Below are 24,859 nucleotides of genomic sequence, written 5' to 3'. Positions count from 1 at the left end.
TATACTAATTGAATCTACTTTCCAGTAATACAGAATTTGGAAAATTTTGTAACCGCAAAGACTGAGATAATTATATTTTTAAATCATCACGATTACGTCACACTAATATTTGTTTTTTATGATACGCGTAAGTGCGAGCGGCTTGAGGTTGGGTTAACTAATTTGATATTTTATCAATCACGAGCTGCCACGCTGGCGGTTCCATTGCGACGGGGCTTTTTCAGGCGTGATGGATGAATCCTGGAAGTCTGTAACATAAAACGGATGGGGTGCAGGACACGAGGTCCTGCCACATACGCGTTGATCGCATTGTTTATGAGACATTTATGGAGGCAAAATATTGGGGAAAAACACGCAACCCCCGCGATAAGCCGGATGATAAAACGCTGTGGAAACTTGCCGTTTTTTTCTTTTTTTTTTAAATGTAAGTGCTCCGTCATTAACCGCAAATTTTTATCGGAGTTACTTTGCGAAAATTAAGATATTGAAATAATAAAAAATAATAATATTTTTGAAAAAACTTCTAGTTGACAATTTTCGTGTATTATTAATAATATTGAATCATAATAGTAAATATTTTTTATAACGTATTTTTGTACGTGTGCATTACACGGTATTTTCGTGCCTTTTTAGCTTCTATTTTTTTACAAATAATTATATTTTGAAAAAACTCTCATGCACGAGGGTGAGTTGAGCTCAGAACATTGTCGTTTTTCCCACAATAATAGTGCACGTGAGCTCGTGGCACAGGGCATAGAACCCATTTTTTTACGAGTATCCCTTACACGTCAGATCAGCTCTCGTCAGCGTGTCGTGTTACTTTACACGGCGGATTTAACTGTCAAGCAGCTTGCGTCAAGTAAAACAGTTTTAAGCATTTTTCCTCTCTCATTTTGATCTCATCCATTTTTACTCAAATTTATTACCGACCATTTATTTACTGTCCATTAAATCCAAACAGTTTCCATGCGCTTTAATGATACTCGAGATTTGTACCATCCGTTTTATTTGCGAATCGTATTATCTGCACTGAATTTTGGAAAATAAAATATTGTAGATGTGAAAATTTCGAACGTACGGCTTTTACAGATTGAGAGCGTAAAATACAGCGAAGTATGAATTATGAGTATGCAAGTGAAAAAATTAATAGAGAAAATTGTTCCGCGATAGCATTATTTCGTTATCAAACGTATTAATTGTCTAAGAATCAAAGCACTTAGTGCCGTGGATTCGATGCGACAGGGCTTTTCAAGGCTGAAGATAGACATTCGGATTTCGGGATAAGTAGAATTCGCGCTAAATCCGAAATAATAGGCGATCGGAGCCGGCAATTGGCCCGTGCTGGATTTCAAAGCCGGCGGAAACGTGACGCACGTTTCGAAGTTGCACGCGTACATGGAGTCTTCGAATCTGACGTGTCCCGAATCTCGCTTAATTAATAGCCTTATAGGATCGCGCTGGTAGAACCCTCCTTCGCTCTCGTACGACTAGGCAAAAGGGCACGTGCGTGCCACGTGTCAGTAAGAGGATATCCGTCCGCGCTGTCCTAAGAGGACGGTTTCGATATGAAGGAGAGGGAGCGAGATATCGTTGCCGTCGCTACAAATCTCAGGTGCCTTTTCCTTCGCAGTCAAATAAACCTTCGTAGTGAATCTTAATAGTCCTTAATAGTCCTATTCTTCAAATAAGACCTCAGGTTTAGGTGTTGTGAAACGGCGACTTGAACAATGTGGAAATCCTGTTTCAATCTTTTGCAAATAGTTTTGACAAACTTTTGGAAATATTCTCAAACATTTTCATATATTTTCAAAAATTTCTCTAAAACTTATGAATATTTTCAATGATCTGCAAATCCTTTCAAAGATTCTTTCATTAAAAAAAAATGTATACAGTACAACATTTGAAAAGCTCATCTATTCTCAAGTTGCTTTCGAAGATCCTCACACTTCTTCGAGAAAGAATTTTCATGAAACTTTATCACTGAAATCTTCTGAAGAATGATCTCTTATAATCTTTCAAGCTCTCCAGAGAGGTACCCTCAAGTTTTTTCATCCTCGGGCGTCCTCATCGGGGCAAGAGCGCACGCAAAAAAAGGCCCGAGACATCGCGCATACTAATTTCTCGCAAACTGCCGGCCGGCGCGTCGAGTCCGCGGCGCGAGTGGTTCGACAAGATTTCCAATTTTTTTCGCCGCCGTTTTGTCCGAGCTCTCGCGCGCGCACGGACGGCAAAAGCACCGCGCTTACTGCGCAGTTTATTGCGATTGCGGGACCCGGCGCATACGAATCGCGCGCATTAAGTCCCGTGAATATAGACGCGCGCGGAGTTCATTCCCGGGAACACTCGCAGATAGGATGGTCCAGCGGTCGTCCCGAGCGAGATTCTGCGCGGATGAGAAACGCCGGTTTCGCGTTTACGCTAATTTACGAGCAATGCCGCAGCCCACGTGCATATTAGAAAATCGATTCGCATTTGTGATCGAGCAATCACGGGCGAACGACCGGAATTTTTCGAATGCGCGAATGACGAGTGAAATGTCATTCCACCGTTTGAATGATCGTCGTGAAATGTCCAAACTGCTGGACCAAGCGAGATGCGGGCTTATGAGCTTACGAGAACTGGGCAAGCGCGATCGAATATGCTAAGTTAACAGAAAAAGGGACTCTTTGGGGAGAACCATTCCGTCAGTGGATCTACGCTCCCTCACAAAGCCCGTTGTCGACGAGGCACGTGTTACCGCGGAACACGTGCCTCCTCGACAACGAATCACCCGCTCTCATAATCCGCGCAGCACTCATTGATCGGCACGCGTTGCTGCTCCACGACCTGGAAATCCCGCCAATAAAGTGACCGCGTTGGGCGAGATGGGAATCGTCTGGGTGACGTATTATTCCGAATAATGGCGTACAACGCACGAACGATTGATCCAACGGCCAAATTGGAAATTTCGACTAGTCCGCCGCTTCTGATGCTTGACGCAACAAAGTTTGTTTCAAATAAAATGGATGAATTTGAAGAACGCAAAGTTCTCAAACATCGAAGATATCATAGCTTCAACTGTTTTTTTTTCTTTGAATAATTATACGTATGCATGTATGTATATGCATCCAGAGAGAACTAGAGACTACTCCTAGGTAAAGTAGGAGGCTGAAGAAATGGACGTATTAAATATTAATCAAAAAGTACAAAAGTCCAAAATTTGTCCATGGAAGTAATAGTAAATGCTGCTTGCTACTTGTAACAGTTAAACCGAGCTTTTTTAGATCAGTTAAACGCACAAAGATCAGTTAAACGCACGGTTTCCTGATGCACAGAAAGCAACCGTTGTGGAAAATCGGCGGCGGTTCACGTAGAGCGGATGAGCGGCACTGGTTGAGGGTTAATCGACTGATCCCCCGATCATCCGGCGTGCTCGAACTAAGTCGCTTTACCTTTCGCTCCCGAATTCCTAGATTTGTAAAAGAGGAGGTCGTGAGAGGTCCGGCACGGCGCGGCGGCGGCGGCGGCGCGTGTTGCCTTGAATGAGCATGTAATCCCCGCGGTGACCATTCAGCAGCACGCGTTTCCGATCGGCGGACTGTCAGGCAGAATATTCTCTATTCGTCGTTACCTCCACAATGGAGCGAGCGACATTTTCTTGCCAGACATTTACGAGGTCCGCGGCCATTGTGACGCCATTGTCGCCTCTGTGCGTTGGCGCATTTATATCTCTGTCGAGACTGCCCGGGATTCTATGCTTCCTGATGTTCGAACTATGTATCCTGTGTACATTAAATTAAATTATAAAGTAGGGTATAAAATATTCTTTTATTGCACACATATTAAACATTTTAATTGGGGAAAAATATTTTTCGAAATATCTCTTAATACAGATGACCAATGGCCAAAAGTCAACGTTCGCATATCGAGTACAAAAGATTAACAAAAAGATAAACAAATTAAAAGTTATTTTGCTTTAACAAATATAACAAATCAACTGCTCCTTAATCGGTTCTGTTGTCTTCTAAATATGTTCTTGTAACTGCATCACTGATGCCTAATGAGATCAATACTATATCCACGTACAACACGGTTTGCTTTCTGCAGCCGTATGTGAAGGGTCGCGCGCTACAGCCCCGACCTAAGAATTGGGTGTTCTATGCACACGCCCGGTTCGTTTGTGCCCTAAACTGTGTCCGAACATTTACAAGGTTCTCCTCATTGTAGCGCCGTTGTGGGCCCTGCGTTTATAACCGGCCCGACCGGGGCTTCATTGTCGCGTTCTCCGCTTCTCTACTCGTGCGGAGTCGCGCGTGCTCTCTTGCCGGCTTGCCGGCAGACAATGGCGACAATGACCACTGGGTGGACCGTTTAGCTCACTGACGACCCCAGAACACTGCCAGCCGGACTGCGGAAAGCGGGTGTCCTTTGCGTAGCCCAAGGTGCGACCTTCTGGGCGTCGAATTGCATTGCTCACTGACGTGTTGGTCATTCTCTCGTGACATAAAATTCAGCTGGAACGCTCATGACACTCATGAATACTAACTGAATTCTACATATGTATAAATCTCATAATTTGCATAATTTCAAAGTTTTGTTATAAGATTTTATCGATTCTTATTTTGCAGTAAGGTTGGAAGTTTGAAAAGCAAACCTTTACTTTCAAGTTAGATCTACATTTCTTTCACAGCTAGCTTCTTGAATTTAAATTCAGCTTATTTTTTATAAGCAAGTTTCCGCACTTTTGCATTTCTTTAGAATAGTCTTGGAAAATTCTCTCTAAATGAACTTTTCATCATTCCATCAAACGGTTCATTTTCTTTTTTGAACTCTTTTATTCGGTCTTGGAGATTTCAAGATTTAACCTCACGACTTGAATTTATGTCTTTGATTCCCTTGTGTTACCGCTCGAAGTTGAAAGCGTAAAGAGCCACACAAATTCACCAGCGAATGAAAGCCCTTTTACCCAGGTGCATAAGGATTTTAGCCAGAGACAAAGCTCAAAAGCGCCGACAGCTCTCCATCCAACCGGTACTTTCAATTCGGAAGCTCCTTTATGGTTTACAGCTCGCAAATCACTTCCGTTTGTGGAAGAGAATAATACCGAAAATGCCAAGCGTCTCGAATGTCCGAAAGTATTTCCAGCTCACCGTTTTGTCGCTGGGAGCATTACAAAGGAACGACATTGCGGTATTAATGACAGTAGAGAAACATACTGAAATGACCACTAAAATCAGACAAAAGCTGTTAAAGGTTTCTCTATGTTTCGGAGCATCGTACAATTCTCTCTTTTTTTCAGTCAAGATTAGAAACATTAGATAACGCAGTTGCGCAGGGCTAACCATCAAGAGATAGTTAACTGGTAAGTCCACGTTTGTTTTCTTGTGTGTTACTCAACCAGTGAATGTCGCGTTTAGCGGACGTGTACGCGGCGACGCAGCAGGTTGAAAGGGACATCGCTCCTCGCGAGGTTGCTCTTTATCAACGACTCATCTCGCCGTAGAATTTGAATACATAGCCACGGCGCGACAGGATCCCTGGGAGTTACCAGGAGTGCCGTGTCGGCCGTGCACGGTCGCCGACAGCTCACTTCGTCGACGTGTTTTTCTGCATTCCTCTGGTCAGTTTCCCCTGTAAACACTCGACTTAATCGCACCGTGGAATAAGACGACCGGTGGGCAATGTCGACGTGGCGCGGGTCAAGCGAACGCGAAGCCGCTGTTTTCGCGGATTCCATCATCGGGACACGTCCAGGCATCGCCAAGAATTTCTGATCGGAGCGACGGTTTCCGTCTACGTCGTGACGAAACCGGTTTCTCTTTATGACGGGATATCGGACGGTCGCCCTACGGTCTCTCAGTCGGCTCAGAGAGTCGCCCTTCTCCTCCGCATCGTTTTTTAGGGAAAACACAACAGTGGCGAGGGGATGAGCGGGTTGAGCAATACGATAAAGAGGAAAACAATCGGTATCTTTTTAGTTTTCTATGTCATCTCTCTGGGAGAAGTACTTACTCCTGTAAATATTTACCGTAATTTCATGTACAATTGTTCATTTTTAAAGGTTTGAACAAGATGTTGAATAAGTACGTAACATGGAGACAATATCAATGTAGAAAAATACAGTATATCAAAAATTTTATTTTACTTTCAAAATAAAAGTTCATATAGAAAATTATCCAGATACGCATGCAACAAGCTTTTTATCTTTTATTGTTAAAAAATGTGGATTTATCTTGATGTCACATTTATTAAAAAATAAAAGAATTGTTTTAAGAAAAAAAAAGATTTAACAAAGGCTTTTCTTTTTTCTTTTTTAGCAAAGAATAGATCTAACCCTGTAGATACAATTCCTGATTACCCCAGAGGTTACGACAATGCGAGACGCAGCGGCGCCGACTTCCTTCTCCCTCGATCTTCTTTCTACCCTTCTCAAGCAAACCCGTTTGTCGGCAATGAACGCTTCATCACAGCACGAGCGAGCGCACGAGCCGCAGAAAGAGGCTGACCGTGTGCTGTGCAGCGAATGGGACGGCGTGGGCGTGGCTTCGCGCAACTCAGAGCCCACCCCATTTCGCGGCGTTGCCGCTTATCGCAGTTCCGTCACCAGACGGCGCTACCAAACGCTCGAGACTGGATGCGATCTCGCCGGTACCCTCACTCCGTATCGCGGCTCCGGCTCGTCGGAATCGTCCGCATTTACCTTGGTGCAACCGAGTCGTCCCTCTCGTGCAACGAGCTCCGTTCTCGCTCCGTCGCCGCGTCTTCCTTGCGGAGCGCACGGACCCGGAAGATCGCCCCCCGCGTACATTGGACGTTCCTCCGTGGGTGAAGAAACAGTTACGAGTGGGGTGGTGATACTCCCTGTCAGAGAGGGCTGACAGGCTCGCGGGTTGTGAACGGTGGGATTGTTCAGTGCGGGTGCGCGAACGCTCGGTTCGGCGATGCTTGCCATCGTTAATTTATCGCAGTGCGCCGGGGCGATATGACGGAGCATAGACCGCGAATCACCGAATCCTGGATTGTCGATGACGATACCGATGACAGTTAACGGGCCTAAGTGCTAATCTGTGAAGTGACGTGGGTGTTGGTCGCGTATGACAGTTCGCAGACTGCCGCTGATTTCATTAAGGCGCAAGATGCACTTGTGAGGGCACGCTCCCTCTATCTATCCACGAAGGTGTCACGGAGGGATTCTCACCCTCTCCCGTTAGTGTCGTGATATATCGGGAGTGTTGCGGGGGTAGTAACGCGCACGGGAGGAGAAGGACGAGGAGTGACGACGGTAGAGGTGGAAGGAAGAGAGGGCCCGAGCCACAGCGGACGCCATCTCCGCGTTATCGGCAAGCGGATCCCTCGGGACTCCCCCCCGAGCAGCATCGGCGTCGCGCACCCTCGGCGGGAACTACCCCGCGACAGCAGCCACCCTGATGGGAGTGTATGAGGAGCGCGCCCCTCCTACCACCGGCATGCACTGGGTGAGTGTCATCCCCGTTGTCTGCGTTGCCCATTGGCCGTCGCGCACCAGCTGGTACACCCCGCTAGGGCGGAAGCTCCTCGCTCGGATTTTGTGATAGCGAGCGATAGCATCTCCGCGCGCGAATATTTCTCCCTATCGAATTCAATATGGTGAATGTGAAACTACTTGTCCTTTCACGTATACGAATGAATTTTTGGAAAGCAGTTTCTGAGAGATCTTCGAGAGATCTTCTCTTGTTTGAGTAGTAGGATTTGGTTCACATAACGTGATTCGACCAGTTCGGATAATTAGGCTTAATTCTGATAATGAATCGTGAGGATTTAACATATATATTGCTAGAAATAAAACGAAAATGCGTTAACACTGCGAGATCAAATATAAGTACAAGTTTCTTTAAATTACTCATTAATAAAATATATATTTTTCCTGGCGTCTAATTTTTTGTTTCTCTCAAATTCCCATATGATGATATCAATACTTTTATTAGAACTCTAAAACTCTAAAAACTTTTATGTCAAAGATATACGTGAGATTGCGTATGAGCATGCACATATATAACAAAAAAACTGACATTTAAATGATACTAATATATTTTATTCTAAAAAATTAATAAAACTTAATTAATGAAAAACATAGTACACATATAAAACCGTGCATTTTCTTTCATTTTCCAACTTGTGCATTCGTAATCCTAATTATCTCGTAAACTAATAACTCTTCAATGACATTTGCTATCAACTAATTACTAGTGGAATTGGTGCAGCTTTATTGTTTACAACTCTACGGGCAACGAACTCTGAACAAATTATAATATCGGCCAAGATCTGGTTTTGTTATATTCAATCGGAAATCATTATATTCAAGCGAAAATCATCAATTAAATTCTACGCAGGGGATGTATTTATGTCTATATATTTCTATTATGTTATATATCTATTTTGCTCCTCTTGTCAAACTTGTTACTGAAAATCAGCTTTCCAAGCTTAATACCGTTTTAGATATCACGCAACCGCTCTTTAAAATATTATTAATACCACGAGTTTACGAAACCGCTGAATTGATATTCAATGACTAAATCAGCAAAATTGATATCGTTGATGTTTATAGTCTGTCTTAATCGAAAAATTCATGAAATATTACTTCCGAAATTGATTACAGTGAAACTGCTCGCAGCGAGATCGACAATTTGTTTGATGAAATTAGTTTCACACAATTATGCAAAAACAGAACTACAATTCCAATATCGCGTAAAAATATGCTGCTGTGCGAGTTTAGTTTGGTGAATATCGATGATATGGACACTAAATGATCTTTGTGCTTATGTTCGTGATCATGGAAATATTAAATTCACACACGACATGTCCTCTCATATCTACAATATCAAAAATTATAGTTATCATCTTTTGGGATTTCATTCGGGATTTATTGTAAACTTAGAGAACTTGGCCGTCGCTGCAGAATCGAAGAGTACGTCAGCTTGAGTCGAAAGTGCGACGGAACGGATCTAGATTGAATTCATCTTATGTACATACATACGAAAAGTGCGCGACTGATTTAATAAAAAGTATTTTAGAACAGCGTTCGGTGCAAAAAACATCCTACATTCTCTATTTCATAAAATTATAAAAGGGAGAGAAAAAGAGAGAAATTTGCAACAGTAGAAACTATCTGATATATTACAAGTTTGGCAAATAACTTAATTAACGGCGAGCTATAATTTAAATCAGAACTTAGATCTTTCTGTTTTTTTTTCTCGATTACATTAACATAAAATGTCAGTTTACGTCACTCACAATAAAATGTGGTAAACACAAATTCTTCAGTTTGTGAATATCGCAAGCATGACTAATTCACTGACAGCAAAAGCACTATATATGATAATTAATATCTGAGTCAAGTTCGTCGAAATTCACGACGAGATCTCAATCTGGAAACCAGGTTGTCTTGCAAATAAACTCCAGTAGCAAGTTTACAAGAATGAGCTTAATAATTCATATTAAAAATGTATCTTTAACGACGAAACATGAAAAATCTCATGTTAATCATTCCGTGTGACTGAATTAATATCGAGCGAAACGGATGGCGATCGGGATAACGAACTAATGTTCGGTGAGAAGTCAATAGGCAATCCGATAATTATTCGATAGTTGAAAGTAAGAAGGGATTACGTAGTCAGGTGTGATAACACGGTCCACCTTCGAGTAACATTAATTTGCTCTTAATCAACCGGTCGAGGCCGCCGTAAGTAACGAGCAGTGCTTGTAAACAAACGTAATTGATTGTCCCTTGTCGTCGATTAATTAAACCGTCGCATTAATCACGCGTGCGCCGATGGAAGAAGCCGAGCGTAAAGTAACATTGCGCTAACGGACGGTAACGTGACAGTCTCTCCGCGTTTAATTGCATTATACGGCCTGTCATTAATCAATCTCCAATCCGTATAAAAGTGTTTACGTTGTTTCGGGGATCCCCGAAAATTTTTCGTCCTCTTTCTAGCGTCTTACGCATTATTATTATTATTATGCACTTCACTGCTTGTCATTTTGCCGTGTAATTACACGTGCAAATTAAGCTCACGCAGAAATAGTAGAAATAACAGAAATAAATCCGCGTTGCAAAATTTCTATTGGAATTTAGCTGATTAAATGCTCGAGAGTGGTAACACTCGAAAATAATGTATGCGAAAGATATTGAAGTTGTTTGCTACTAAGTTACCGATGGACACGGCCTTTAAAGGTCTCTCTTATTTTCGTTCTGTTATAGAATCTATTAGCATAATTAATACACTGTCAAATTCTGTGAAAACTTACTCTTGTGAAAATTTATCTCAAGTTTGTTATACATATACCTCACTCATCTTCTGTCAGGAATTCCCGCTCGAAATAAATCTATGTTCATTCAATGTATATAAAAAGATTAACGCGCAATGGGTACAGGAGAATTTAAATGGACAGATCCATTCCCGTTGGCCATTAATCGAGGCTAAAGTATGGGACTTGTAGGGACTGGTTTCCAGCCCACGTTACGCACAAGTCCATCGCGTTTATTTCGTTCATTCGGGGGATCGTCTTCTTTAATATAAACAGAGAAATACGATGCTGCTCAGTCTAAGATCTAAGAATTTGAAACTGTGTCGAGCTTACAACGAGCATTGTGCGCTGTACGAGAAAGGATAAGCGCGTCTCGTCATATTTGCGTATTCGCGGAATATGACAGACGTCAACGAAGCTGCGGTTCCTCCACCGCATCTGATCCACAGCGTTGCGGCACTTTTATCGGAGGAAACAAATAGAGCAGATATCATTCGATTCGGCGTCGTTTAGTCTCACATCGCGAACATGTTGCGTACTTTTCGCGTCTACTCGCCGGGGAGAGAAAGAGATACGGGAGAAGAGGAAGGGAAAGAAGAGAGAGAGGACGATTCTATAGCTTCGACGAGATAAGGCGATCTTGCTGCGAACTTGCTGTCTGGCGATAGAGCGCGGTTTGTGACGAGTGCAATTTATTACGCGTCGTGATTATATCCGTCGCGGCAGTCACCGTCGCGGCCGAACCCTCGACGTTTAACTTTGCACTCGAGGCCCCAACCTGGTCGTCTTCATCGCTGCACTTGTGTTGACGTTATCAATCGCCCGTTATTTCATAAACGAATACATGGGGTGGCGGGAAGAAATGCGTTCACGAGTAGTCAGGGATATTCATTCGCAGTGAGCAATGAATAGAGAATTCAGAAGGCTTATGAAAATTCGATTAAAATAAAATCGCCATTAAGCGAAGTCTAAACACGAAGCTCATGCTAAAGAAGCAGTGAAGTTAAATCTGTTGATATATTAACATTAATTAGTGTCTAATTACAGACTCTCTTGATTTTGATGCGACGTGACTGTGCGATCAGACTTTTCTGATTTCACAAAAATGGCGCGGGTATCTCTCGTCGTTATCGATATCTCTTAACATATTGTTAAGTGTACAGTAAAACATACTGTTAATTCAGATATCGAGAGAGAGAGGTTTATAATTTCAAATTAAAATATAATATTATTTTAAATTAACGTAATTGAGATCGCAGAAGAGCAAATCGCAACAATAGCGGGAGATGACAACTCGCGAGCAGGTCGCTTTTATAAGTTCAGTTATATCAAGTGAATGCTATTCACGCTCGCCGGCGAGTTATTTCGTGCATGCAGTATCAACGCGGGCGATAAATATAAAATCCACATCCGCTCACTTATTAAAACATCGGTCCGAATATTTCCGCGCTCGCGCGCACGAAAATGTTCACTCAACTCGATTTTCCAATGCGACAGAATTTCTCATTTTGAACGCGATCCCGATGGAGATTCGCTGCAATAAATGAAAATAAAGTGAAGCGAACGCCGTCGAGAAGTGATAATGCTAGGAAAGAAAATTGTCTGTGATTAATTATTAATATCAGAAATATAATAAAGTAAAAAGAATAAATAAAAAATATCGTTTGTTTTAATAATTCTGAGGCAGCGATAATTTTCAAGTCAATCCATGTAGAAAATTATGCGAATTAAGCATCACGTGAATGTGAAAAAATTTTTATTCTTCGACAGATTTTGATTAAACTTAAATCTCTTTTAAGAGAAAATTCACTCGAAATGCACTCTTCGATGGATTAAAAATTGTTGCGGCCACGAAGTCGCTAATGTGGTTATCACGCAGTTCTTCCTCGTCGAGCGTCATGTCACGCATCGTGCTTAATTTATCCCGATCAGAGGGAAGCGAGGTTTTTGGAGGGCACGGTGCTCGCGTGTCGAAATCATTTAGCATGCAAGCGCGCATTGAATGGCGTCGATGAGTCGCACGCAAATTCGCGCTGCCAATAAAGATGTTAAAATTGAACGGAGCACTAGACGTATGTAAAGTACAACTACCTCCGCATCTACAAAAGATTCTAGAATTTAACATTAAATGCTCATTTTATAGCAATTCCCTAATAACATTCAGTACAAGCTACATTCTGCAACTGATGCAAGCGCAATCACAAGCGAGCGGGAAAGAAATGATAATAGAACTCTTGAATTCATATTTTAAAAAATGTCTCATCTTCGTATTTTTCAAGAAACGAATTTTGTTCCATTCAACGATCTTGAAGATCGATTATCAAGATTTGGAGAGAGATTTAATTCCGGAAAAAGCTTGCTCGTTGTTGCGGGAGAGTAAAGTGCACTCCTCTCCAACTGGTGTCCTCTGCTAAGTTCAATAATTGAATTGATATGAGCAGCCCTAGCTGACGGGTGAGTCTCGCGGAATGTGAAAGGCAGGATGATGCCCACCCGAAGGGGGACGGACCGCTAATCTCCCAGGGGTCAGGTCGCGATTCTTGGCCTCCCCGGTATGCGACACCCACAGCTTCCAACGTATTACAGAACTCCGTTTATTAGAGCAATCGGGTAGGATGAACGGGGCGGAGAAGAGGCATGTCGGAACTTCGAGACTATTTTTCAGACGTTTCATGTTTTAGTCACTGGAAGCTTTGAGAATACAGTCGGGATTTATGTATTCATTTCTTACGCCCGTGATTTACGCGATGCTCGCGGCTATTTTTACCGGCTGCAAATGGGGATGGAGAATAAAGAACGAACAATGTGACGATTAAGCACAACGCAAACAAACAAAAATAAGTGCATTAATTGCGTAGTCATATCTTTATTTGCACTAATGTGCGTATTATTACATATTAAGTTGCATTTAAAATCTATATCTTTGCACACTTCTGTGCGCTTGCATTTAGTAAAATCAGGAGTTTCACTAAACGTTCTTATTAAAAAGAAAAAACAAAACAAATCAACAAAACAGTTGACTTCAATTTCAATATTTGACAAACGAATATAATCTGTTGGAACCGTTAATCGATTTTTTAATTTGAGATATTTTGAGTATAAAATTAGTAGAATGCAAAACTAGACTCGAGCAATGTACCCCATCGATACTCTCTTCGGGGCGGTCTAATAATACGCATCAAAGTGGAGCGCGATGCGGCGCGAATCAACGAACCGACTAATTTGCGACGTCGTTCAGACATCAGTGTTCTAAAGAGACAACATTCTCGCTTTGGCTTAAGAAATAGTATCAAAGGGAGCACCTGCGATACGCGGCCGATATGTCCGCTGAAAATTGTCGAAATAAATTGGACTCTCGTGGCGCGCATTAAATTCGCGCGCTACTGTTGTCCAACTTGTCCAAATTGTCGTGCCTGTTCATTGCCATGTGTCTGCAAGCTTACAAGGAAAAAATTGCAAACTGAAAATCTACGTTTCATTAATTTCGTGAATAATGACACGCAAGTTTGGAAGTATCAGAAAAGTGTCAAGAGAAATTTGAAAAGTTTTATTCCGCATCGTACGTCTATATGCCCTGTTAAGGAGGAACATAAAGCTCTATCCTATATTCTGTATAAGATCCCATAAGATCCGCCAGTTGCATAGTCGACTAGCGGGGAATCTACTCAGCAACTACTGATAACATCGGACAGGATAAAGTGGCCAAGTCTTAACGTTTCTCTCCTCGTCCGACCATGAGTCTCATCTCGTCTGATCTTCTACTACGCGCTGGCCATTTCGCGACACCCTGTATATCCCCGACGGTTGCGGTAGCGCACTATTCAATATTTCTGACCGCGCTGGGCGCTCTCTCGAGCCCGACCGATTGGTAGCCCGCAACGGCAACCCGGAGAAGTACAGATAGCCGGCCAGTTTATCGGCACTCCGCGGTGTTAAGCGTCGCCCACGCGTTTTCAGAGAACGAGAAAGAGAGAGAATGAGAGCCTGGCAGAGAAAGACAGAGAAAAACGCGGTCAGCGCGATGGACGAGGCTGTTTGTCGTTATCGCTATCGTTGGCCGAGCAAGGGAAGCTGATACGCGCACCACCAGTGCACGTGCCGCTGTTCGCGTGCATGAGCCACTGAGGACTAGGCCGAACAGTGAGAACAAATCTCCCGTTTCTAACGCTTTTCTTGGGAATAACTAACCGATTTTTCATTGGGAAGACCTATCGGAGAAAAGTGCCACTTCTCTTTGCCTACAACTAATACTTTTCGCAAAGACGATCGTTTGTCTTTACGGAATGGTCATGAATGTCTCCCATCCCCGACTTATGCTGAACAACAGGATGTTCCAGGACTACTGGAAGTTCTTTCGATACCGATATCAAAACCGTTCTCGATTACAGTATCAAAACGCGTCGTCATTTTCCTTGAGGCTCGTATTGTACAGAGAGAGGCTTGCGTTGTTGGCGTTGAGCGGGGGACGCTCAAGATGCCACGAAGACGACGTTTGACGCCACGGTATCGAGGACGAGTTATCCGGAGATAATTTTTTATCCAGTCGACGAAGTAGTCGTTGTCTCGTGGACGAAATTTGATGCTGAAAAAAGTTTCACTGACTTAGTCGCGCTCGACCGGGTTTCTTTTTCGGGCCGAGCGCTGAAAAAGAGAGCCGAGTTACAATTTACTGCGATAACGCTGTATCTCGGCAGGTCGTGACGTAAGGTTATCGTGCATGCTTTTCCGTGGTAGGATTGCGTTCGGTTCTCGCATTTTCAAACAAATCACCGTGTGCGGCCGCCGCGACGGCACTATTTTTCAAGCCCCGCCACGGCGCGATGTTCGTTAACATTGTTGACTACGTTGTTGATCATTATTTATACCCGGAACCAGCGAACGCTCTTTCGATCAGAAATGACGGAAACCTGATAAAATCCTCTACGTTTGAACAGTTGAGGCGGTATAATTCTGCTTACATCGCCGCGTCTAAAATTCGAAGCATAAAAATAACGAAAATAACGAACGTAAAATTAATTAAAGATTTAATTTTTACTAAAAAATATAGCTAGTTTTTCATGTTTCTATCTCTTGCTCCGTGATTTTTCCTAAATTTAATAATATCCGAGTACTTAACTCTTGTCTAAAAAATAGTAGTCTCGCAATGAAGCTTTAGAAAATTATACGCATGATATAAATTGCATAATAATGTCTCTCTCCACGTTCTTCAAATTCGCGTTCTACGTTCGCGCGGTTGCATCATCGGTTCATGTTAAACGCGTTACTCTACATTTTTCCGCGGCACTCCGATGGAACTCGCGCTCTCGAAGTTTTTCAATTATCGTCGCGCGGGGTTAGCACTCGCGCGGTCGCGATTACACGCGGAAAAAGAAAGGAAACAAGCGGATCCGCGCGCAGGTAGGAGACGCGACGCACTCTCTGCCGGCAGCCCGAGCGACATTTCTGGTGGCATTCTACTCGTTTCCGTGCCGGCATCCCGTGGCCGCGGATTCCGCGCACGTTATTTACGCCGCAGTTTCGCGAAAATGAGAGGAGGGAAGAGGGCAAAAAAAAGAGAAGAAGAAAGAGAAAAACAAGGAGAGAGAAGGCGGGCGCACGCTCTTGTGCAAGCTTCGCCGCCGGTGAAAGTCTCTTTGCAGTCTGCGAGAGTTCGCAGCCGGACCGCTCTCGAGATGGATAAGGATCTCGAGGATCGATCGCGCTCGCTCGCTGCTCCCGTGAGAAATTTATCAGCCGATCACATCTCCGCTGCGTTTTCCCGTATTGTTTCGTCGACTCGCGATCGGTCTCAGATTCTTCTTCCGGATTCGGTTCAGCGGATCTGCAGGATTCTTCGGTATCGTTTTCGCGAAATTGCGAGTCCATAAGCAGTATTGTCGTAGCGTTTTTTTATCCTGTTTGCTGTTTTATTCAAGGCGGCAGCGATGTAAATCAGAAATGAGTTACGTCGGCAGGTGAATCTATTTCCGCTGCGTTTCCGCAAAATTACGAATAATCCAATGACTCGCGAATCATTCGCGATTAGGCTGCGCGCGCGGCTTAATGAGCCTGTTACCGCACGCGATGGCGATTCATTATGGGGAGATAGTACAATGCGGGAGACACTTTGAGGAACGCGCATTCCTGCGATGCCTTCGTCGACCCGATTCGTTACATAAGAATCAACAACGTGCGCAACGTAAAGATTACGTCGCGTCACGGAAGACCGCTGGAATAAAATCGGCGAAGTTAAGTAAAGTCGGGGCAGGATTAGCGATTTCGATCACTTTCTGCGCGGCGGGATTTATGGATCGAATCGTTGGCGAGTTCTGAGATTTCGCGGGAAGAGATCGGTCAAAAAATCTAAGGTTTCGGAGATATATCTGTGTTTTTATGTCATAACATTTTCGAATAGTTATCGAAAATAATCTGTTGTATCTTTCGTAATTTATTTACAAATTATTATTTAAAAAAATATGTGTGAGATGCGCCGGAAAAATTATTACAATCATGTTGCATTTTGTTTATTCCAATTTTTCTTTTTTTCTTTAGCTTTGGATAATGTCTTGAAATTATACTGTCTTTTAAATATGATTCGGCATTGTCACAGATGAGTAATAATCTGGTTGAAGTTATTCTTGTCCTGCAATCCCATCGCGATCTCAAACGGACCACTGTAGTCGCGGCGTAGCAAATACCGGTATCCGTGTCATAAAGCACAGCATCGGTTTTCCAGGACGCATGTACGTTTCGCGCGACAGAAAGCAAGAGGGAGAAAAGAGATTTTACTTTGGGATTTATATATCAGTCCTTAGACACATAGAGAAATTACGGATTATAATCTCTTTTGGACACGCAAAAATTATAACAAATATACAAAGAAAATAAGACAAAGAGCACATAATGCATAACGACAACGACACAGTAATTCGCGAGAACGTTGTTAAGAGGAAAAGAACTGAACAGCTCAGAAGAATTGATGCAAGGCGCATTGAATTAAATAAATCGACAAATAAGTCGAAAAAGACACCGAAGAAGGGGGTAAGGGGGGAAGGAGAAAGAGACGAAACGGGAGAGGGTGAGGGGGAGCGAGGGGGAGAGACGACGAGAAGGCAGCTCGTAATTTATGTCTACGCGGCAGCGCGGCGGGCGCGTTGAACACTTGAAACACGGCGGTGGCTCGGATTGGTCGCCTTCGGGGCCCCCTTATAGGGTCGCGCACATACGCGCGGGCGCGCCGTGCGTCTTGCGACATCCATCAGCGGCCGACCGGCTACCATCGCCGGTGTGCCGCTCTTTCTCTCTGCGAGTTTCTTCCCTCTGGTGACAGCGGCGGCGGCGGTTGCGGCCCGTCGTCACTTCACCTCCGCGTTCCCTTCCCCCTTCACCGTGTGCCTCGTCCGCGATCGGTCCACCTTCTACCCGGCTACCCCGTGCCCCGTCATCCTTTGTCCTGCCTGCCAACCTGCTGCTGGTTCTCGTCCTCCTCTCTTCTCCCATCGTTCTGTTGGTCCCTTTAATTCTCCTTCCTTCTCGCTTGTTTAGTGTTTTCGTCCTGTCGATTGTCTTCTTCGATCCGTTATGATCTCTTGGCCCGTTTTTTCACTTTTTTTCCCCCTGTTTTAATCCTCTTAATGTATTTTCTTTCGCTTATCTTTGACTATACTTTGTCTGTGCGGAAATTCTACGTTCGGTACGCCTGCATTTTCCTCGTATTTTCAATTCTCTTTACCTGCTCAATGTTTTCCCTATTCTCGTTCTGATACTCTTTTCAGTGATAAGCTTATTATGTTAAGAATCTATTCATCAATCTTTTCTCGTGGCCATTTTGAATACGTTCCGATCAATGAGAAATCGTAAGCTGTGGTTTTAGCTATAATGGCAATATATATCAAATTATATTACAAATTTATGAAAGGAAATATTGCACATACGTAGGAATAATCTTTTTATCTACCTTTGATTTCTCTCTCAAGAAAAGCCATGAATGGATTTCTCGCCGAATGTAACATAAGAAACATTCGCATTACCCAATTTCCAAGTCTAGCTTGACGAAACGCGCAAACACCGTCAATTCGACGCGCCTGCTAAAGTGTCGATACATCGATTTGTTCCAGCAGCCGCCCGGCTCGCAGGAGCGTGGCAGCGGCTTGTCTGTGGGGCGCCAAGGGGGACCTGGTAGCACGGGGGGACCCGGAGCAGTGGACCAGGCGCGGGACCTAAGCCCTTGCCTGCCCGCGTCGATGGGCGATGCCGCGCGACCTACCACTCTACCGTGCAGCCCTCCTGCAGCCCATCATCATGGACCTCATCATACGCCCCTGCATCAGACCCACTGCGGCACCAACAACAACTGTTATGACAGTTCGACCACCCCTTACGACTCGAGAGACTACGACTCTCCTGCAGGTATCATTCTATTACCTGAACATAGCGGCTGAGGGGAAGAAGAATGGGATTAGGGTCATTAGAATCTATTAAAGATAACTTTTAAAATAATAACAATTTGATGAGTTCTTTTCTTTTACTTTAATAGATTTCTTTAGAATAAATCTCTTTTTGAAATTATATATTTATTATAACAGGAAATTTTTGAATTAAATATCTTGTTATATTAAAGAGGAACCGATAAGGCTAGTAATTTATCGGAACATAAATTGTGACGACGAATTATCTTGACACATTTCGCAGCAGGTCAAGACTACAGAGGCAGTGGAAATTACGAGAACGCCAGTGACCTGAGCATGCCGTCGCAGACCGCACATCACCATCCCCATCATCATCACCACCACCATCCCCATTTGCACTCGCAGACGCAGCGAACCACGGATCACCTGCACGCGGTACCGAAGCTGGAACCGCCGCCCACGCCACCCGCGCAGTCCGACGACGTACCCGGGGTGGTTTGCGCGGGATGTGGTCTCAGGATATCCGACAGGTTCTACCTTCAGGCCGTTGATAGGAGGTGGCATGCCGCGTGCCTGCAGTGCTCGCATTGTCGTCAGGGCCTCGACGGACAAGGCACCTGCTACAGCCGAGACGGAAACATCTACTGCAAGAAGGACTACTATTTGTGAGTGAATGCATATCTTAGATATCGCATTTTATGGGGTTGAGAGCTCGTTCGGAATTGACATTGTAATTGTTTTCGTAAAGAAGAATCGATTTTACAGAAGTGTTCGACAATGAAAGAATAATAAAGCTTCTTGAAAAATATTTTGAGATTATTATTAAATTCTTAACTTTTAAAATTTAACGTAATTTTAATGTAAATTTTGCATATAATATTTGAATTTTATCTTGTATTGAAATAATAAAATTCGAACGAACTTTCAGTTCCGTCCGATGAAACAAGTCTGCATCTTGATGACTAATTTTCTCCGCATTGCATAATCCTTCTGATTATAACATGATTAAAAGAAAAAGTATTTAATAAACGACGTTAGTGAATATCAGTGCAACCGAATATTGGATAAAATAAAGAATTACGCGGAAATCAGCTAAGAAATTTCAGATATTAAGGAAAGAACTTTTTATTGGTGTATATTTTTAAGAGAAGATTAACGTATCGTGAAAATCTTGATTCCACTCGCGAGCGATCTTGTCGATGTCCAATTTCGTCCTATTTCGACGTGACGAGGCTGCCATTCGTTACGAGCCGCCGAGAATAGCCGTTCTGCTCACGCGAGCAAGTCAAGCGCGCAGCAATTTCTGCGATTCCAGGGCCGATTTGCAGAGTCGCTCTGAAAATGCACCGTTTCTTGCGTAACTCACAAGTGAAGAGCCCGTGAGCGTGCACTCGCGATTTCGGTCACCACGAAGGCTCGCAAATAGCGCTCACAAATTGCGCCGGTAAAGCACCATCCTTAATCATGAAGGACAAACGCAAAGCGCAATCCTCGAACGAATTCCTTCTGAACGCTGCTTGAAAAAATGGAAATGCTCGAAACATCTGACGTAAAAATCGAGGTTTGAAATTTTTCAGAGGTGCTTGGATTTTTCATAAAAATTCCAGCACCATAAAGCAATGCGTTCAAAGCATACTTTTAGTTTATGAGAGAAAGAAAGAGAGAGAGAAAGAGAAAGAAAGAAGCATGTACCTATCTATATACGTTTTTGAAGGAAAGATAGAAGATAGATTAGCTAAGCCCCTCAGCCTTTAATTAATATTTACGAGGTCGGCCTACACACGGTGAAAGCAACTCCGTTTTCCGAAGATGTTAGATAACTGAATATGAAGAAAGTGAAGACTGACCGCGCACTTTGTGCACTATGCTTATAGATGCCCGAGACACGTTATTATGCAGGGCCGTAGTGGAGGGCCCGACGTCGTCGTGTCGGATCTCGAGTCGGGCCTCACACGGTGCCGATTCGCGCACGTTGTCGCTACGTAGGTACGGACCCCGGCCCGTGCGTACATGGTCCACGGACTAATGGTCACGACTCGACCATTTACCTCCGGCGGAGCGTCGATTGTTGATAAGTAAATCACTGGCGATCTACATTTCGCGAGAGCGGTGGATGGACGTACACGTGCATCGCACCGACGTCATCTGGGGCGCAATTCGATCATCGCTTCTCAGTGACTTCTTCTTTCCAACAATTGTTAGCAACTCGCCAGTTTCTTCAACCATCTTGATTCTGGCAAAGTTATTTACTCGGTTATTTACTCGGAAATTGATTTCTTTTTAATCAGAATTAATATCTGCTTTTATGCATTTATGAATCAATTATAGTTCGATTTAACACATTTTGTGTAGCGATCTTAGAAATATTGTTAATATACTAATTTTGTCACTTATATTATAAGTTACATACGTTTGTCGAAGAAGGAACACATCTTTCTGCGTCGAATAGATTTAACTTCAGCGGCCGCCGTTGTGGCGTCGCCACGCCACGAACTCATCAATTATGTGACTTCATCGGTGTCTCCTTAATGCCTTATCATCTTAAAATCGTCGCGAACGAACATAACTCGCCCGCTGGTTCCGTCGCAATTTCGGGAACTGCCTCTCTTTTACATCCTCCCTTTCTCGCGCTGCACCTCCAAAATCGCATTAGCCGATCTTAGAGGGTGAACCCAAGATCCTAGGATAAGCAGCTGGTTTTATTGGACGCGTGCTCATCGCGTCCGACGGCGAAGAAGGAAGAAGGACGAGCGTCGCAGAGTGCATTCAGTTCGAGGGAACTGAATTAGCCAGTGCTCGTCACTTTCGGTGATTCGGTTCGTTAAGCGGCCGATGTAAGATCTTAACAGTGTGATATGAATAAACATATAATAAGGTTCGAATGATGGATAGATTCGAAGCTGATTGCTGGATTCATTGAACTTACATACTTATTCTCTCGTTTCTCAAGTTCTCGATCTTTCAGTCATGATAACAGTAATAACGATTTATTCACTCTTCCAACTCCAACTGCCGAGGAACTCGCGTTCAACGTGCAAAGCAAGGAAATATAAAATACAAAACGCTACGACCCCGTTCGTAACAAATTGATGGCAGCGGTAGGATATTTCAAAGATTCGCCCTGACCACCATTACATTCGAATTAAAAATTGAAATTTAAATATAAGAGGGGATAAAACGTTAGCTAGACGTAACAAATCGGAAAAGCCAAGCGCTTCTGTTAATCTCTGTTAACTTCTTCGCTCTTCGCTTTTCGCTCGAGATGCTTTCCGAATTAAGCGTTTTCTGCTCGGCGCTCAGCTTTCCGTTAGCGCGACTTTGTGCATTTCGTGTTCGGGGAACACGATGCGCGTTCCCCGGGAGGCGTGTGCACGCGCGTCGCGTCGTTCACACGTCGCGCACTCGTGCACGCGAGTTCGCCAAGTGTGCGCACACACGACAGCAACGGCACACGAGGCCGACACCGACAGGGAGACAGACATCAGCGGCACAGACATCCCGTCACGACACGGTTTTAGCCCGGAGTCTTATCTCGTCGCTTCGCATGCGCGCGATCGGCTCGTATGCACGCGCGTCCGCACTCCGCGTATGTCCGCGCGACGACCGGCTGTTATTAGTCGGGGACGTCGCGTCCGCGACTCCGCGGTGCGGTGAACTCGGCTCTGCCGTAAGGTATCCATCTGAATGTTCTGGAGCGAATAATAGTGAATAATAGTGACGTTAAACATTCGATGGGTCCTCGGCAGTTGGATGTCAGAAAAATGGCAAAAAATTGTCTCTTGTGAGACACTTTCTGATTGGAAACTGATCGGTCACATGTTCAAACGATGTCTAAAAGAAAGAAAAGGTTGTTATTAGGTCATATTAGATTATTAACAACTGTTTAGGGGGGAAAAGTAATAGAGCACCTATAGCAAGGATTATTTATAAGAACCTTTACAAATTGTCAAACAATCTGCTTCAAATAACAAGATTGTAATGACAAAATAAATGTTAAGTTCAAAAGTGCAGATCTCACGATAAATGAATGGCCGGTGCACTTCACCATTTCTTTGATTTGTACACCTTGCGGCCGATTGTTAACCGAAGATGGCCCTGCGTGTCGACGGCTGTTAAAGCCTTAACGAGTCACTTTCCGGGAGAGAGAATGCGAATATCGCCGCGTTACATGTCGAAAGTACCTCGTCACCTTGCGTGTTAGTTCGGCCCGCCCGGGTGGCTTCGTCGTAAAAATTGCTTGCCCGTAAAGAGATCGTTGCACGCCGAGGAAGTACGAGCTTCCTGGACTGCCCTGCACCTCTTCTCCTTCCCCTCGTCCAGCCGCTGCTCCACCCTTTTTCTTCAGCGCGATATATTTTTCTCGAGCGTGCTCTTCGTCGTGCTTCGATTCGCGACGCGAGATATACGCTCGCTGTTAATCGAAGCGTGAATGAAAGAACACAAAGTTGCAGAAATCTGCACTTCCAAAGATGCACGAAACTTGATGCATGAAAAACGGAATTCGAAAGTTCTGAATTCATCCTTAGATGCAAAATTCACAATATTCGAGAATTTAACAGCAATTTACTTCCAACTTTGCATCGCAAGATTGTAAAGTGGAACATTTCGAGTCTCGAAAATTGTAAAAGTTATAAATGCACCAAATTCCACGGAATTTACAAACCTCTTGAGTACCTAAAAAAACTAAATAGTTTAGGATTTAATGATTCAAATATAATATGTAAAATGAATATGAATCACGAGGAAAGCTTCGGCGAATTTGAAAAGTTTAGAAGTACTCTGTTGCACCTCGTATTGCGGCACACGGATAAGAGGGATGGCGGAGGGTCGTTAAACTTATTCAGCGATTCCGAGCACCGAAGGATGCGTCGGATCGGATTTGCCGGAATATAGGCTTCGCGAGTTTATTTTCGTTATGGATGGCCGTTGAAGCCGATTGCCGGTGTAGGGACGACGCGGCCCTCGCGCTTTCCTCGCCACCGGTTATTTATCGGCCGCACTCGCGCGCCGGCAACCACGTGGGACGCCGGACACGCATAATTTATCGCGCGCGACTCCTTACACATGGCGATCGCCGAGACTCCAGACGGGTCCGTGGAGTCCTGATTGGTCTCGTGCGATTATCGAATCCCCCGGATTTTGCGAGGCACCCCGACCACCCTGATGATATTCAACATTGATGCCGTTACATCCTGCGTGACTATAAAAAGATTATAAAAAGAAAAACAGAGAAGCAAAAAAATGTAAGTTGGAGATCGTTTAATTAATACTCTCGTTAAAAAATAATCGATATATCGATAATTTTATTAGAAAAATTTCGCACTTTAAAGCTTAGAAATTTAAAAGAACTTAATATCGATTTTTTCTATATTGTTGCGACTTTTTGTTGCATCACTTAAATAGAGATCGTAGAAGATAAATTCAGTCGTTGCACGTTGCTTCGTCGGCCGCGAACATACTACGACAGAGTACACGTAGTGCAACAGTTAATATATGTACGTAGTACATATACGACGTCATCACCGCAAACCGTCCCAAGGATGCACTTTAAGCGGTAGATGCACTCTGCATGCCGCGCGACTCGTGTTGCCACTGCGTGGCGCCGTAAGTGCGCTTGGATCTCCGACAGTTGGACCCAATTCGCGAGTTCTCGCGAGTTCTCGCGAGTTCGCGGTCCATTTTCGCGCCTGCGCCGCATTGCAGCGCCAGTTATTGCGCAACGCTGATCTCTCGTCGTAACGAGTCGTAACAGAAATTACTCGATCGTCTCGGTATCCTCAGGTCGGATAATCATCACGCCACGCACTCGTTCGTTACTAATTTCCGCGCGGCACTTAACGCACACGACGCACGCGGCCGCGTGCATTTACCTTCCTGTTTAAGATGAAAAAAAGAGAAAGAGCGCACAGCCGCGTGCTAGTGCGCGGAATTCAGGCATACCGCCGGATCTGCATTCGTGTATCTGCCCATTCATTAAACGCATTAGCGCGATTTATCAGCAATCAAGAGTATAGACACGCTTCGATTACCACCCGCATCTATGTAGCGCTAACGAACGGAGCGGAAAGAAGGCAGAGGGCGAAAAGAAAGAGAGAATGAACGTAATTGCGAAATCTGCGATTTCTCAGATATTAATTTAACAGATAACTAGGCTTTGATCCTTAAAAGATCGGCCGTTCGAATACTCTTAACTTTTCAGATTGGGC

The 24,859-nt window shown here is 43.9% G+C and overlaps 1 protein-coding gene across 3 annotated transcripts in view; it reads left to right on the top strand.

The window, feature by feature from the left end:
- Positions 1-6,796: 6,796 nt before the first annotated feature.
- Positions 6,797-24,859, top strand: part of LOC105279805 (protein apterous) — a 33,635-nt gene continuing 15,572 nt past the window's right edge. Inside the window, exons 1-3 of one of the 3 annotated variants that reach the window (XM_011339843.3) lie at positions 6,797-7,454; positions 18,366-18,654; positions 18,937-19,318. In XM_011339843.3, the coding sequence (XP_011338145.1) occupies positions 7,407-7,454; positions 18,366-18,654; positions 18,937-19,318 (719 nt within the window). In that variant the 5' untranslated portion in view covers positions 6,797-7,406. Of the gene's footprint in view, positions 7,455-18,362; positions 18,655-18,936; positions 19,319-24,859 lie in introns of all 3 variants that reach the window. The other 2 variants (XM_020031831.2, XM_011339842.3) reach the window with 2 other exon arrangements.

Source organism: Ooceraea biroi, chromosome 7, assembly GCF_003672135.1.
Source record: "Ooceraea biroi isolate clonal line C1 chromosome 7, Obir_v5.4, whole genome shotgun sequence".
Lineage (NCBI taxonomy): Eukaryota > Metazoa > Arthropoda > Insecta > Hymenoptera > Formicidae > Ooceraea > Ooceraea biroi.
Note: the sequence above shows the minus strand (reverse complement) of the source record. Positions and strands in the feature narration are given on the sequence as shown.